The 18,270-nt window shown below is 34.5% G+C and overlaps 1 protein-coding gene across 5 annotated transcripts in view; it reads left to right on the top strand.

Moving 5' to 3' along the window:
• LOC149785259 (SH3 domain-containing YSC84-like protein 1) overlaps positions 1 to 18,270 on the top strand; it is a 37,449-nt gene that overhangs the window by 2,777 nt on the left and 16,402 nt on the right. For 4 of the 5 annotated variants that reach the window (XM_089979110.1, XM_089979109.1, XM_089979108.1 and 1 more), the window contains exons 2-5: positions 5,561 to 5,718; positions 8,549 to 8,671; positions 9,378 to 9,442; positions 13,596 to 13,837. In XM_089979110.1, coding sequence (XP_089835236.1) covers positions 5,604 to 5,718; positions 8,549 to 8,671; positions 9,378 to 9,442; positions 13,596 to 13,837 — 545 coding nt within the window. In that variant the 5' untranslated portion in view covers positions 5,561 to 5,603. Of the gene's footprint in view, positions 1 to 3,424; positions 3,545 to 5,560; positions 5,719 to 8,548; positions 8,672 to 9,377; positions 9,443 to 13,595; positions 13,838 to 18,270 lie in introns of those variants that run through there. The other variant, XM_089979112.1, reaches the window with a different exon arrangement.

Raw genomic sequence — 18,270 nt, forward strand, 5'->3', positions numbered from 1 at the left:
GCAGTTAATAGATTTTTGCCAGCAACATGAACTATACAAAAGTTGAATCTCATCAAACGCATTCTAAAGCGTTGAATTCTAGGGGGTAAATCTCCCAAGATTTTTGTGCTCATTAGTGGTACTAATGGCTTATGGTCAGTTTCAAGTTTGAATTGTGACCCAATTAAATAGCTACTGAAGCGTTCACAAGCCCAAGTGATTGCAAGGGCCTCTTTTTCTATTTGAGCATAGCGTTGCTCAGTTTCTGACATACCTCGTGATGCGAACGCCACCGGTCTCAGAGTGCTTCCGTGCTTCTGCCGTAGCACAGCACCTAGTCCAAATGAAGATGCATCTGCAGATACAACTATTTCTCTATTTGGATCATAGTGTGCTAAAGTTGGTGAAGATATCATTTCTTGCTTGATATCTCTAAAAGCTTGTTCTTGATCTGGACCCCAAGTCCACGAGTTTTTACCTTTCAAAAGCTCACGTAATGGTTTTGATTTTTCTGCCAAATTTGGACTAAATTTGCCAAGCTGATTTGCCATACCGAGAAATCGTCGTTTATCTGTTACGCATTTCGGTGTTTCCATTTCCGTTATAGCTTTGGCTTTTTCTGGATCAGGTCGGCAACCATTTTCGTCAACAACATGCCCAAGAAACCTTATTGATGGTCTCGAAAATTCACACTTTTCAGCGTTCAAAGTGACGCCGGCCTTTTGAATTGATTTCATTACCATTTCTAGTCTTTCGTCATGCTGTTTCTGCGTTTCCCCAAAGACAAGAACATCGTCCATGTGACAGAGTGTTCCGTCAAGTCGCTGCAGCGTTTCTGACATCCTTTTCTGAAAAAATTCAGGCGCAGAACTGATTCCGAATGGAAGGCGATTAAAATAAAACCTTCCAAAAGGAGTAATGAAAGCTGTAAGGCGGCGTGAATCTTCTGACAGGTTTATCTGCCAAAAGCCTGAGTTTGCATCAAGTTTGGTGAAAAACTTTGCACCTGCTAGTTTTGCAAGGGATTCTTCAACTGATGGTAGTGGGTGGTTTTCTCTTTTAACCGATTCATTCAGTTTTGTTAGATCCACGCAAATTCGTACCGTACCGTTTGGTTTCGGAACAACAACCATTGCCGCGCACCACTCAGTGGGCTCATCTACTTTTGAAATAACACCTATTTTTTCCATTCTATCCAACTCCTCTTGAACTTTATTCAATAAAGGGATAGGAACCTTTCTTGGGGTAGATAAGGCATAAGGTTTGGCATTTTTGTCCAGAGTTATGTTATAGAACCATTTTGTTTTCCCTAGACCTTTAAACAAATTTGGAAATTTCTCGCGATAATCCCTATCTAAATGTATGGATTTATCGTGAATTTTGCTTGCATTTTGTGAGTTTTTATCTGAGGCATTTACTGAGGATATATTTACCTGTTCAATTATCTTGAGAGCCTGAATCGCGGGCCTGCCCAAGAGTGCCTGATTCAGTCCCTTTACAACAAATATGTCTTGTACACTGAATGCATCGTTTGATTCAAGTCCACATGTGAATTTTCCAAGCACTTTAAGTTCAAAGTTTCCAGGTCCATACAGTTTTCGATCAGACTTTGATAGTTTTTGGTCTCCAATTTTTCTTAAATCTCTCTCAGGAATTACAGTCACATCAGCTCCAGTATCAATCTTGAATACAAGTGAAGTGTTGTTTAATCTCACACGCGTTATCCACGGCTGACCCTTCTTCATGCTAATAGTCCCTAGAAATCCAGATTCCTCTCTAGATTCTATTGTGCGAACTGTTGACTTTGACAAACAGCATTTTGCATAGTGTCCTCTTTTCTTACACTTGTAGCATTCTGCTTCTTTTGCTGGACATTGGTCTCGAGAATGATTAATTTTCTTTCCACATCTCATGCATCCTTTTCTGCTGACATTATTTTGCTGAACATTTGGGATTTTATGTTTCTGTTTCCCATATTTCATTGAAGACGATTTTACTGCATCCATTTCAGACATTCGTTCTCCACTTGCTCGTATCGTTGTTTGTTGCTTTTTCACAGCTTCATTTTGTCGAGCTTGACTAACGGCTGACTCTAGAGTTAGATTTGCATCTAACTGCAATTTTTCTGACAGCTTTGAATCTCGCAGTCCAACTACAAGTCGATCTCTGATCATTTCATCATGTAGTGGCCCGAAATTACAATTATCTGCTAACACATAGATAGCTGTAACAAAACTGTCCACTGTTTCTCCCTCTTCCTGTTTTCTTTGATTAAATTTGCCCTTTCAAAAATTACATTCCTCTTTGGAATGAAATATAGCATGAATCTATCTGTCACGGGCTTCCACTTCTTTTGATTTTCCTCTGTCAGGTTGAACGAAGACAAAATGTCATCTGCCTCACTTCCCATGGAATAAATCAAGTTATTCACTTGAATTTCTTCCTCTTTTTCACTAAGTCCAGACGCTTGCCGAAAGCGTTCAAAGCGCTGAAACCACTTTTCCCAAGTTTCAGGTCTCGAAAAGTCAAATTTGTCCGGATTTGTAAATTGAAATGAAGCCATTTTCAACTCTGATAATTTCGATCCTGTGTTTTTACCGCTGCCACCATGTAATGTTATTTGTTATTGAAGAATAACTGCAGAAGGCGTTCTATAGTATTTATTATATACAAGACATCAATACAGCTTGGAAGGGGAGTAAAGTCTGCCCTGAGTGTCTATTTCCCATGGAACTTAAACCCTAGTGAATGTATAACATAAACCAGCTGTTGGTGTGTATCAGTTCTAGTGCAGTGTGGAATGTCTGATTACTTTTACTGTCAAGTGATGTTTCAAAGCTAATTAGATTAAGGCTTACACTACAGCAGTAATAAATGCTTCTGTCCAGTTCGGGAATTAGGGGCCCCGAGTGGCAGAGTGGTCTAAAGCGCTCTTCGTTACGGATCACTGCCATCTCACCTCTGTCTGCGGCGGTTCGAGTCTAAGATTCAGCCAATGTGGGCATGTGAGAAAGCTTGCCAGTAGCTTCTCGTGGGTCGGTGGTTCTTTCCGGGTTCTTCCTCCACCATTAATACTGGCCGCCATGTATAGCCTATCGTGCTGAAAAATGGCGTTAAACCCCACAACAACAACAACAACAACAACCAGTTTGGGAATTAACTCTTTATCAACACAAATTGACTGTGCTGACATGAGGGCTGATTATTATCTTTCAATCAATCTATTTCATGGCTAAAATCATTGCAAAATGCATGTGTCAGTTAGTAGTTAGTATAAAGATAATGAATAATAAAGTAACTAATCTGAATATTTAGTTCAGCGTGTTGAATATGTTATGTAACAGTTACATACAGGTGGTGCTCCTATTTGACGAACAATGTATACAACAGAATGACTTGTGTTGATATGTTGTTTTGCAGTATGTGCAAAGAATTAAAAAGCCCACCCTTTCTACTGTGCTTCACAAGTATAACTCTGTCATCCTGGAGTAATGAACTTCATTTTTGAAATGTTGGCCTGGAATCTGCTATAAAGTCATCTGCATGAACTGACTACTGAAGAAATGTAAATCTATGCTCATATTTTCAGGATATATGCATTCTCCCCCTCTCCCCCTAAAATAGAGTACATGTACTATAAAAACTATTTCATATACAGTTATTATTTTAAAAATGTATGCATAATTAGGTGGTAAAACATTACAGTCGAACCCACTTATCTCGACCTCGGTTAACTCGCCAACCCTATTAAGTCGACATTTTTGAAGTGGAACCACCAAATTCTCTCTTTGTCTTAGCATTTTCTCATCGGTTATGTCGATTCTTTTATGTCGCCGAACCCTAATATCTCGAGCACAAAAGAGGGCCAAATTTGCCACTTAACGTCAGTTATCTCGATCCCTATGACCAATCACCAAGCAGACTGTTAAAGGCAAAAAGCAACAAAGCATTTTAGACTTTGTAAAGAAACCATAGTAACTGCGTGTACGATACTTTTCAGAGCTGTGTCAGAGTGAAATGACTCGCGAATTTAATTTTGACACTGGTTAGCTTTTTGTAAAAACGAACTACACCCCGCACGTTTTTTGTGATTTTGTGAGCGATCTTTGTGTTTGGAATTTTGGAGAATATAATAAAGGTTTGTATCGAGAATCGATGGTGGTTTGTATTGTATACTGGTAAATCTTTGCTGTTAGTTGGTGCACATATGCCTTTTATTGTTAGCAAACATGTATGTACATTTTTATAGCATACCGATCGCTTCATCAAACAAATCGCAGCAACGCTGTTGTGTAAAAAAACCTCCAAAAACACGTGCATGTACATTCTCATTTATTAACGCACATCATGTACATAAAGAAAGTTCAAGCACATGTTAATATATTGCCGCCATATTGGTTTTCGTTTATCTCAATCATCGGTTATCTCGACGCTTTCTGGCAAACCCCTAGGCCGGCGACATAACTGGGTTCAACTGTATTCTCATCACTTCACAAGATATAGCAACATTAAAGTCCCACTGTATATGAAGACATTTTTAGCTAGATGTACAGTGATATATGAAATGACTATCTATTATTTTACAAAATTAACCATATGTTTTCTCATGTGGATACACCCTCTGCAAATATCAGTGAGTCAGTCTCTTTCTCTTGTGATTGTATTCTTTGTATATATCAGTGAGTTGATCTCTTTCTCCTAATTGTACTCACTGAAAATATCAACAAGCAATCTCTCTCTCTTTCTCATGGTTTATTCTGTGTATATATCATTCAGTCAATCTTGCTGTCATGGTCATTTATTTTAATATTGATTAATTGACAAAGTACTTCATACTTATGATTTTTCGCCATTAAAACTGGCTAGGTTCATCAGAAATGCCAGACATTTGAATATAACAAGAAACATCATAATGAGTGACTGATTAGGTTGAAAATGTTTAAAGATTTATTAAAGTACATTTCTCTGTTGATTTGAATGGATTATTGTATATACGAGATGGCAATTGTCTTGACAGTTTTGGGAATGGAATAAATTTCACACCACTACCAAGTATTTGTTTTCTGAGCTATATTTTCAACGTTGTCAAAGTCTGAGTATGGTTTATCACATTATCTAACCAATCTTCAGTTGTTAATGTCTTATGTTACTGATAACTTAATGGAGTAAAATTGCTGATGACAGAGCAACTGGAGGTGTGTCCCTTAGATATATGCTGATTAGTCGGACATATTAGCAAGAGTGACAGTATGCAACTTACCCATTGAAGTAAACGATGAATATTTAGATCCATTGCATATTGACACAAAAATTGGTTGTCTAGTACAGTGCACCTTTGTCCTTATTAAAGGTGTATATTTTATTTACGTTTATGTATTTTATATATATCGACCAGGGTGTCTAGCATAGAGAAAGTTTTGTGAATTTTCAACAAACGTTCATGACATATGAGAGCAAAACTGAATGAATTTGTTGTATTAAATGTTTCTTGCTTTCTGATGAAGACTCTTGCCTTCTACTACTGCCCAGATATTTTTTATAGTTATCCAGATTAAGATAAGAATGTTTTTTTTTGATATAGGTACAGCATAATTACTGGTATTTTATTGACAACGTAGAGCAAAATGGTCAACACACCAATACCTCACAGTCTGAAGTCTGAATGCAAAAAGGCAGCCAAAATATTGAGAGAGTTCACTGTTCCGACAGCTCGGATGGGCCCTGACAAGCTGATTCCTGGTAAATATATCACAAGGAGTAACCAGAAATAATGATAATAATTTAACACCAAAGGAACATTTTCTTTTTTAGTATGATGAATCACTTATTAAATGCCAAGCCAATTACTCATTCTTAGAAGGCAATTTCACCTGTATGTTTCTCAGCTAATGAATATTTCAGGTTTCTTTTTAGACTGACCCAGTATCCAGTACAGACTGGTTATATATTTTGGTCCCAAATAAAGGCATTCTGGTATCAGTCAGCAGGGGTCTTGCTAACAGGTGAAGTGGGTGACTAAGTCCTCTTAAATTTATAAAATTCACCTACTTATGATAGCAAAAATAATTTTGTCCTCTGATTTTTTTAGACATGTAAAGAGTGACAGTAGATTCTCCCTCAACCCATGACAGGTAGTTCTGATGGTGTTGTGTTGTAGCCCAAGGCAAAATATTTAGCATATGATGTTGCTACCAATCATGCTAACAAGCAAACTCTTGGACATTCACAGGTGTATGTTTTAATAGCTGGCTGACCAATAACCTCTTCATGATGTTGCTACCAATCATGCTAACAAGCAAACTCTTGGACATTACAGGTGTATGTTTTAATAGCTGGCTGACCAATAACCTCTTCATGATGTTGCTACCAATCATGCTAACAAGCAAACTCTTGGACATTCACAGGTGTATGTTTTAATAGCTGGCTGACCAATAACCTCTTCCTGAGCTCAGTTATCACTGCTCAATTTCTGCAAGTTACTCTTTGATGATGAAAATATCCCAAATTTTATTTTGAAACCTGGACATCAATATGTAAATAGCAATTTGTGTTTAAAAATAGAATCTTTGAAAAGCAGTATATAATTTACCACCACCCTATGAAGATTTTGGCTGCTGCATTTGCATTATTTTCTTTCTAAAGTAAGTATGAAACCATAAGTGAACCTGTAATGGCTGACACTGCTGTGTTCATTAGATTGTATGTTTTCATAAATCATTGGACAGATAGATTAATGAAATATATATAAATCATAGAAAGCAAAGTCTAAATATTATGTGATAGATGATTTAGCCTAAAAATGTAATCATGTTGGACAATACTGTTATGTAGAATTCAAGAAGCTTTGTAAGGTCATAGTTGCTTTCTGACATCACTCATTTTTGTGAAAATACAACAAAAAAACAGTGAAGCAAATACAATTTTACCATTGCATGATGTTACTACAAGTACATAAGCAAATAATAAAACTATAAATTTTGCAATTTGTCAGCGGATTGTTGTAACAAAGCTAGAAAGTAAGTAATTACATTAAGAAAATCCCTTTCTAAAAATAGATGCACTCACATGTCATGCATGGTGCCATACAGCACAATCATTTATTGGCAACAATGAAATTAATATTGTATGAAGACATGTATGCATTTCCTTTCATATATTTGTTATGGGGGTTGTTTCAAAGTAGTTTAGAAATCTTTTTGACTGCCATTTTATATGAAACGTTCAGAAAGTAAAAGAGAAAATGTTTAAGTGGTAATTGATTAAGTAATTTTACCAGTTTGCAATTAAAGTACTGTAATTCATTTTTTTTGTCAGTTAAAATTAATTACAGTATATAATTTCTGTCTGCTCTTTTAAAGTCATATGGCTAAAATATACTGCATGTATGTATGTATGTGTATATATATATATATATATATATATATATATATATATATATATATATATATATATATATATATATATATCAGCTTTCACTTCTCCCTCCTTTGTTAAAAGAAGAAGTCACCGTAAGTCAAGCCTAGCTAAATTACCTACATCTTTAGAGCTACAAAAAAAAATTGGTAACAACAATCTCCAGTTTCTACTTTAAATATGTTTCCCTATTACATTAGCATTGGGGATATAAGCCTGCTCCCTTGCTACCTCTGGAACCCATCAGAGGTAAAAAGACAAAAATTTGTCTTTTTTATTGCATATAGAAGATGGTCAATAACTCCTGCACATTACCAACTCTGCCACCACCAGGTGTTGCTTCCATGCAACAACATCGTATTAGGCATCTCCTGTTAATCCAAACCCAATGTTATAGTGGGGGAATATATGTGTGTGTGTGCATGTCTTTGGGTGTAGGTGTATATAAAACAAACTGTATTTCTCAGTATATATGTCTGTGTGTGTGTATGTATGTGTATATATATATATATATATATATATATATATATATATATATATATATATATATATATATATATGTATGTATATTTCAAACTGAGAATCAAAATGACTGATTATGAAGGAATCTGTCTGGGGAAATAAACTCAAACATTTTAAAGCACAAAATATTTTCTTCAAGAACATAATGAATAATCTTGACTGTGCGTATGTGATTGTGTGTGAACATAATAAAGAATCATTATTGTGTGTGTGTGTAATTCAAAATGGCTCAAATACAAAACAGTTTCCAAACATTTAAAGCTAAACAGACTCTTCATCAGGAGATGAAACAATTTACATGCACAAAGCAAACACTTAACACAAAGGCCAAGAGAAATTGTTGACTCCTGCATGTTTGAATGACATAGGGAAATCTACAAACAATTGAAAAATAGAAAAAAGAAGAAGAAAAAAAATGGGAAAAATGGGTAAACTACTGGTAAATGATGAAAATAATAATGATATAAAATGTAAAGAGTTAGGGAATATTTACTTTTTTATATATGCATGTTACATGTATCTAACCATTGTTTGACATTGTTATATTATGCAGGTCACAAACATTTGCATTTACATGCAAAATAAAATTCATTTTTTGCTGAATAAGCCACTTCATATATTTTTTTTTTTACAGCAGGAATATTGATGAAAGCGAAAGGTCTTGCAATTTTAACTGTGGTCAAAGCTGGATTTCTTGTCACAGCCAGGGGAGGGAGTGGCATCGTCATTGCAAAACTGGATGACAGCTTGTTTTCAGGTGGTTTGGTGTTTTTATATTTCATCTGATATTTGCTAACCGTTACAGTGATATGTCAGTCTCTGTTCTGTCTTTTTTTATTAATGGTAAAGGACTCCAGATAAATTTATAGAAAAACAATGATCAGGAAAGAAAGAAATATATTGATTGCATGCATGTACTATTTTCATGGCATACCATACACATTGTTTTGGGAAAGGAAAGATACAACTACATTTCAGCAAAGACCCCTGGGTGACCAAGTAGTCTAAGGTACTTGCCTTTGTAGATCACAGGTCTCACCTCTGTTCATGTGGGTTCAAGCCTCAGCTCCACCAACATGGGCTTGAGAAAAAGCTTGGCCATAGCTTCCCACGGGTCTTGATTCTTCCAGGGTTCTTTGTCCATAAATATACTGGTCACCATGAATTGCCTATCATGTCATTTACCATAACCTCACAAAACCAAACCAAATCAAACAGTCCCACCTATTATAACAGAAAAAAGAAATTTAATTTGCATTAAAACTTTTTATATTTGATGTAAAAGTAATCCTTAAAATGCTTAGAGGTTTCATTTCAATATTTTGTATTTCATTTAAAAATTATCTTGTAGTGCAGACACATTTTAATCGTCATTCTTATGTCATTTTAGTCATATTTTTTAAATCAAATTATCTAATGTATTTATCTCAGCTGATTTTTTAAAAAAATTAATGGTATTTTAGGTTGGTCTGCACCGTCTGCTATTGGAATTGCTGGTCTTGGTGGAGGCTTTGAAGTTGGAGCCGAGGTAATAGCAGCAACAACAATATTAGCAACAGTACAGTCAAACACTGAACAGCACAAAAGAAAAAAAACATGAAGAAATTTATCCATAGGAATGAGAATGATAATTGTACCCTGTTTAATTAAAATACGATACTCCGGCACTATAATGCTGTTAAGGGGAGTCATACTGTATTATGTGTTATAAGTGATGTAACCTTTTAATGAGGTAGGTTAAGGGGAGTAATAATGTGTTCAACATCATAAGTGATATAACCGTATCATCTATTTTAAGGTGTCATTATGTATACTGAGTTATAAGAGATGTAACCTTATAATGAGGTAGGTAAAGGGGAGTCATAAAGTGTTCCATGTTATAAGTGATGTAACAATATGAGGATGGTCATGGGGTCATAATGTATACCGAGTTAAAAGCAATATAACCATATAATGAGGTAGATTAAGGAGAGTCTTAATGTGTATCATGTTATAAGAGGATTCATAACATATTTCTGTATTATAAGTGAGGTCACCTTAATAATGAGGTAGGTTAATATCAAATCAATATTAATCCCAGAAATAGAATCCAAAAACCATACCCCTGTTATCTTATAAGGGAATGCACTATGCAGAAGGATCTTATAGTGAGGTATCATAATATGTATTTGATGATAAAGTGGAGGATGACTATAACAGTGATAATGACATAAGCAATAATGTGGGGTAGGTTGATAGTAATAAGGATTATTATCGTCAGATGAAAAAAATGGGAAAAAGATCAATAGCTTTGTGAATATGACACAGCTTTGAAAGTTAACTCACTTTTCATTTTGTTGTACCTTGATGTTAAGTATTGAAGTTTGATTTTAAGCCACAAATGCTGATTTGTAAGTTGTAAGCACATCAAGGTCTATGTTGTTGTGTTAACTTATTAGTCCTAACAAACTGCATAGATCCAGATCTGTTGGCATATTATGCAACAAAAGGTCTGTGTTGTTTACCATTAGATCAGACCTACAGGTATTTAAATCAATGGTCATATGCAAGCTTCAACAACAATTGTAGGTCTCCTTGAAGTTTAATTTGTTCGGGGGGCCCCGAGTGGCCGAGTGGTCTTACGACCTCTCTGTTACAGATCACTGCCATCTCACCTCTGTCTTCATGGGTTCGAGTCTCAGATTTGGCTAATGTGGGTATGTGAGAAAGCTTGTCAGTAGCTTGTATTTGTTTTGATTTTAAACCAAATTTTGTTTAACTTAAATATTTCACTGGTCCCTTTGGGTTAGATAGAAATTTGTTCCAATGTATTTACAATATCACAAATATATATAATTCACTATGGTTACTTTTATCTAATTTGACAGTGATCATAATAAAATTTTGTGAAAAAATATTTTGCTCTGATTTACCTTTTAAGTGTGGCTAAATATAAAAGTTGACTTTTGATACAACTTCAATCAAAGTCTTGTTTATATATCCAAGTACAGTATAACTGCCTTAAGGTAGCTGTTGGGACATTATAACTTTTTTAGATGACTGGAAAGAAGAGTTTAAATTAGTCTTAATTGGAAGCAAACTAATATATACGCAGTCTGAAGTAAAGATGCCAGCATGTATCCAGATACTTGGGCACCTGCCCATTGATAATAACCCGGATAATAAAAGTGGCCACTGGATACCCATTTATCATATACATGTTTTCTATCAGTGCTTGTAAAGTCAGCACTCACTTTGTTCACAAGTTGACAATCCTTGTGACTGAGCCACAAATACATGTACTTTTTCAGTGTCAAGCAGAGGTCTGACTCCTCCAATAAATAAGTGCTTAATCCCATAGCTTGTTTTCCAGTGTGACAACCCTTTGATTTTACTGCGAGTGTAGTACAGTAGCAAGTAATAGAGGATGTTTATTTGATCTTGCCCACAGCGCAACCTTTAATAGATTTCACAGACTGTATGATCAAAGTTTTACTTACAAAGTGTCACAAGATGAAGCCGGGTTGGGACTGGATTAGTGAAGACACCGAAAGCAACTGCGTTAATAAGATGTTTATTTATAAACGCAAATTAAATATGAACGAATCTGACACCATTATAAAACAAAAGATAAGGAAAATTATAAAGTTTCTAATATGGAACTATCAACAACAAGTAACTCAATGAAAAAACTCAAAGATGAATTTAACAAATGGAATTTTAAACAAACGTGAATAACGTCCTATCACCGATCAACAAATAAAATTATATGATCAACACTCCAATATAAACTAGGTCTTATTAAATACCAAGGGTGACCAAAGCATGTGATTTATGCACTTATCAATATAATACTCATTTATTTGTCAATCTATCAACTCATCAATTTATGAATTCATCAAGCGATATTGGAATATGTATGAATTTATGAATCTATCGTTCATATAATGATATTGAAATGGGAATGCATGAAATTATGAATCTATCGCTCATATGATGATATTTAAATGGGAATGCATGTAATTTTGCTCAGATAGCAATAGTGAAAATAACAATAACATGGAACACGTAATATATATATAACTATCGTGGCGCCCATTTGACGTCCAAGATGTATCTCCGGTTACACCCACTCTAGTCAATGGTCAAAGAGCCCCCACATATGATCCACCTCTCCCTGTCTGTTGAAGGATCCCTCGAGAGCCCTCACATTCAACACAGACCTGATGGTCGTGAAGCATTGGTCCCTCGCATTGAGAACACCAGTACACTCTTCTGAACCAACGTCACCAGACACAGCATACACGTCACAAGAAACCACACAGAGTTCTGTGACTCCACATCACCAAACCATATATAAGGCAGCTAAAAGTATAACAACTAAACCGTGTAGTACATATGACATGGTTAAGTACTTCTGCATTGATATATGTTGCGCATGCATGCACATGAATTCGAAACTCATTACATTATTCATTCAGTGCATGCATTGTATAATTAAATTGAATCTGTCTGTTCAGTTACAACAAATAGCTAACTTGAACCAGACTATAGTATTTCTAATATCATGGCATTGTATAATCTAGGTATTGACTCTCTGTAGAATTTAGAATAAATTCTAAAACATCTAATATATGAAACAATTCTGTCATATAAAACGAATAGTGATAAAGAATACTATCTTAAATTTCAATACCTCTACAGCTGAAGATTTGTTCCCATAAAGAGGTAAGCATTCTGACAAGACTCGTCATAATGTAATTTGTTTATAGAGAATTTGCTCTAAATGTATACTAGCTGTGAAAGATATGCACAGCAGGGTACTTAGGTTTTCCCTGCGGGCAATTTGCACATGCAGCATGGGTTGAGTAGTGCTCAATATTTTGAAATAACTGGAGCCAACAAAATTTTCCACTCTTGGGTGACACTGTACGCAGCAATGAAACCCGAGTACATTTTTTTGATCACATATAAATAATACACAATTCCATGACACCAAGATCAGTCTTTAATTAAGGATCCACATATGATAGTGGGGTCAAAGAAAGGGAGTCAGACCATATTTATGATGACTGGACCACAACGATTTACTAGAGGACAGTGGAGGATTTGAGAACTTTATCAGACAATGACGTTGCATTCTTGGACATTTTAGCAGATGACATTAGATTGCGATATTTATTGGTACTCTGATTTTAAAAAATGCAAACTTTAAGTTTGTATACATATAATACAATTTCTATTTGACGGGTACCCAGTAGAAGTTTTTGAGAATTTTGACAGCTTTAGACTGAAGTTGAATTTGGCAACAGAGAGGCTGATTTAGGAAATATATCATCAATCATCATTTGATCAATCAGTCCGCAAATCGGCTTAGGTATTAGTGGTAGGATATGACACAGAGCCTGGATATTTCATTGGTAAAACACTCATTTTGTAGCTTTGTGGACATCAGTTCAATCCCTAAAGCTGCCACATGCAGTGCTTAGTGACCTTCCATCATGGATTGGTTGTGTTCTCTTGGTTCTAATGTTTCCTCTGCTGTGAGAGCCAGCTAATGTCCAAATGAAAGTCTACCTGATATTCAGTAATATGTTGAAACTTGTTGAATGCTTCTCAAAGTCTGTGGCAGGAAATTGTCTTGGTTCTTATGTACAAGATGATTTGATACAAATTTTTCTAAGTTCTCCATTTCTTTCCAGCTCACAGACTTTGTTATAATACTCAACACACATGCTGCAGTTGAGGCTTTTTCCAAAGGAGGTAACCTAACTCTTGGCGGAAATTTTACTATTGCTGCAGGACCAGTGGGTCGAAATTTAGAAGCAGACACTGCTGTTCGTAGCCCTGCTGTTATCTATACTTACTCCAAAACGAAGGGTCTGTTTGCTGGAATATCCATTGAAGGCAGTGCTCTGATTGAGCGAAAAGATGCAAATAAAAAGTAAGTGACAGTGTTCAAATCATAGATATAGATTTAGAAATATTGTCTGTGGTTATATCAATATATAGATTAATTAATAGTAGCATGAAATCAGGCATACAAGGGACCCATTTGTGTAGTGTATATTTTTATCCCCATACATGGTCAGTTAATTGCATATTTAATGTAGAGGTAATTTTTTATATCAGTGAAACATACAGATTATTTCTTTGTTCAGAAGCAAATACAGGAAAGTTGGTTTACTGGGCTGTAGCACACTTGTTGGAGCTATGTTAGCAATTTCATTTGTTTCTTTCATCATATAATTATTCTGGTTCTTTTGTTTTTATGTGTTTAAAGACTTGGTGGAATGTAAGTGCTTAGAAAATGTTTCTTTGGTACAACATCATTTAAATGTAGTTGTTGTAGTTATGTAATTTGGATATGGGTTTTGAAAAAACTTTTGTAGTATCACAAATTTTCATGGGTTACCAGTTTTTGTGGATCTCATTTCCCTGAAGCAAGAATTTAAAAACCAAACAAAAATTAGCCACATGTTGAAGACCCCACTTTCTTACTGTGTTTTATTCTGAGCATTCACAAAATATTTGGTAAATCAACATTAATTGAATTTTTTTAATTTTATACTTTTGAAAAAAGAGGGATAAAGCATTTTATATTATTTCACTTAAATATATTATATCTGGTTACTGTAAATTACATTCAGTTAATGTTATGAATCTGGTAAAGAGAAGAAAAATCATGAGGTATTCAAATGATAGTATTGATGAAAATGAAAGAAAGAACAATAAATGAACCTAGCATATGAAAATTAGATGTAATACTTATTTATATCAATTCTTTGAGTGAAAATGTTGTTGATAACTGTAAATTCATGTGAAAGCACATTTCATCTTATCCGTTCCTGAATAATTCCAATGAACATCATGACTGTCAAATACTTGAACTATTGCTTGAAGTACATCTAATGAAACACTATGTATATGCACTAATTACTGCAGAGTATTGAAGCTCACACTTCACAGATTTTCAGACAAAAACCACTGAATCAAGATTATGCAAATTAAGTCCACAAGTAATCACAAATGTTTTTTAGGTAAAAGATCCTGAAATTATTTAGTTAAAGACATCCATCATTCTCAGAGCCCCAGATAATTAGGTCTATCACATTTTTGCATGAGATGCAGTTATCCATTTAGCATGAACTGGCTTGATGGATGAGGTTTTAAGGTCTACTAATAAAGAACACTGATCTTCAGCAGTGAGTCTTTCTTTTCACAATGACCTGTTTTGCATACCATTTGTGAAAATGTGATTTTAATTCTTCTTTCTAGTGTATATTAATTGTAATATCTGGTGGTTGAAGTTCGTTCATGTATGAGGCAGGCTCATACAAAGGAGTGATTCCATTGTGTTTTTTTCAGTTAGCATCATTATACTTCGCTCTGAATGCCTCGAATGTTAACACTACTCGCTATAGTACAAGTCACACAGGTCATGTAGGCATTCAGCACCGACTATTTCAGTAATGGGTGTCCTTTTTTAGAATTTGATTTTACATACCTTTAAGTGGCAAGTATTCACTTCATTTGGATTCATATACATCCATTTTCCTTTAGACTGTCAATATTTAGAAGCCCCGAGAGGTTCATACGGCAAAATCAATGTTCAGGTACTTAGATATTTTTGGATGAAATGAACTTAAAGGTTTGATCTAGTACATTCAAGATTGAATATCGCATACTGTGATGTCACAATGAAAGCTGCACATATTGATAAACAAATTCGTACTACCCTCGATTGTGACGATTCCACTTGATGCACTCTTATTTTGACCCAGGATTAGTACATGGCCACCATCGTAAAAGTCCATTGTGATAATTTTTCTCTAGACGTTTCTTGGTGACAGTTAAGGTGCAAAGCATTCAATAATCAGGATTGAGTAGAAGATTATTGTTAAATTTGAAAAGAACAGTTTATATTTCATTTAAATTGAGTAAATGCGCATACATGACCCATATCACTTGTACTATAATTGCACTGAGCAAGTGGCAACTTCTTATGTATTTGGTTCACATGTGGAATGATGACATTATCCAAACTGATGGGGATCTTAGTTGAATTTTAGCACTCTAAAGCTGCTTCATTAATGCCTTGGTCATCAGAAAGTACCAGTGGTGCAAATATTTGGACAGTGCTTTAAGGAAGAGACCTTACACATATACTTAAAGAACCAATTAGCTAAGTATTATTGACTGCATTTAGGTCCATTTAATGTTGAGTGTAAATAATTGATCTTGATGGGTGTTTGATTTGTGCTTATACATATAGGAATATTATTTTAACAATTGAAGTGACCACCATTTGTTGTCAGGATAGTTTTGTTCTTTTGCATTCTTTACTTTGGGTATTTATAGAGAATAATTCAGGAAATTAAATTCCTACAAATACTGAAGGTAAAACACAAATTTAAGTAACAATGAAAATGTCTTTTTTTATTGACAAACACAAAACTTCAGACCCATAAGAGAAACGATACTACAATAATTTAAAAATTGATAAACATTCATTGTCTTATAGTATAAAATTATATCATTGTTTATGATGCATTTGGATAACAATTTCATTTGATTGATACATATTTGTTCATATCTTAGTGTCTGACTGCGTTTAATTTCATTTACTTTTAAATGTATCGATCATCTATTCAGTGAAAATGATACATATTAATCCTTAATCAAATTTTCTTTGATTTTCAAATAGAAATAGGTTTCTGTCAAGAAGATTTATTAACTTTATATTTTGACTCATACAGTCAGAATCTGGAAACAGTTTGTCCCTATGAATACCCGGTCCCACATCTCTAAGATGTAAACAAACTAACTGCATTTAGTGGCCATATGAGGTTAGTAGGATGGGGTAACAGTATATGTTCATGGGCCTGAATAGTACAGAGTTGATGCACTTACTTTGCATTTCTTTAGTCCCAGGTTCTGTATTAGACCTTGATATGTGCAGTGGTGAGTGGTCACCTATCCAAACTCAGTTGTTTACTCTGGGTTCTCTGGTTTCCTGCACAATGAAAAACCACAATCAGGGCATTAAGAGTACATTAGTACAAGTTGGAAGAACTTGTAGTGTAATTGACTTCAAATAAATAGCAAGATTTCATTTAGAATTTGAGTCATCATAACTACATAATGCCTGATTTCTTGTTCTTGGTACTGATATAGCAAACTTAATCATTTTGGGGCATTTGATAAAAGAAAAATCATAAAAAGGGAAATCAGACTGAGAATTTTAAAGTCCAGTACCGGTAGATATAGTCTCATAAGTGAGCCAATAGATTTTTATTTGTACTACAACACGTTAAAAAAACACTAATGAAATGATGCATCCATAAAAACAGTTTGAAGACAGTGTTTATGAAACTATGGGTGCAGTTTGAGGCCATTCTTAAAAACAGTTTGAAGACTGTATTTAGGCAAATAGAGGTGCAGATTGTGTCCGAAATTATTATTGTGCAACTGAAATTGAGATTTGTTCTCTGTAGTGTTTACATTGCTGACATCATAAGGTAAGTCATACAATTTTCCACGTTTGGCAGGGGTGCTGAATTTATGTATTCTTCATGGTGAAGACTAACATGTGAGATAGAATACATCCTTTGCTAATTCTTCATGGTAAAGACTAATATGTGAGATAGAATACATCCTTTGCTAATTCTTCATGGTAAAGACTAATATGTGAGATAGAATACATCCTTTGCTAATTCTTCATGGTAAAGACTAATATGTGAGATAGAATACATCCTTTGCTAATTCTTCATGGTAAAGACTAATATGTGAGATAGAATACATCCTTTGCTAATTCTTCATGGTGAAGACTAACATGTGAGATAGAATACATCCTTTGCTAATTCTTCATGGTAAAGACTAACATGTGAGATAGAATACATCCTTTGCTAATTCTTCATGGTAAAGACTAACATGTGAGATAGAATACATCCTTTGCTAATTCTTCATGGTAAAGACTAATATGTGAGATAGAATACATCCTTTGCTAATTCTTCATGGTAAAGACTAATATGTGAGATAGAATACATCCTTTGCTAATTCTTCATGGTAAAGACTAATATGTGAGATAGAATACATCCTTTGCTAATTCTTCATGGTAAAGACTAATATGTGAGATAGAATACATCCTTTGCTAATTCTTCATGGTAAAGACTAATATGTGAGATAGAATACATCCTTTGCTAATTCTTCATGGTAAAGACTAATATGTGAGATAGAATACATCCTTTGCTAATTCTTCATGGTAAAGACTAATATGTGAGATAGAATACATCCTTTGCTAATTCTTCATGGTAAAGACTAATATGTGAGATAGAATACATCCTTTGCTAATTCTTCATGGTAAAGACTAATATG

Source organism: Sinohyriopsis cumingii, chromosome 13 (genome assembly GCF_028554795.1).
Source record: "Sinohyriopsis cumingii isolate HCF-2022 chromosome 13, ASM2855479v2, whole genome shotgun sequence".
NCBI classification, from domain to species: domain Eukaryota; kingdom Metazoa; phylum Mollusca; class Bivalvia; order Unionida; family Unionidae; genus Sinohyriopsis; species Sinohyriopsis cumingii.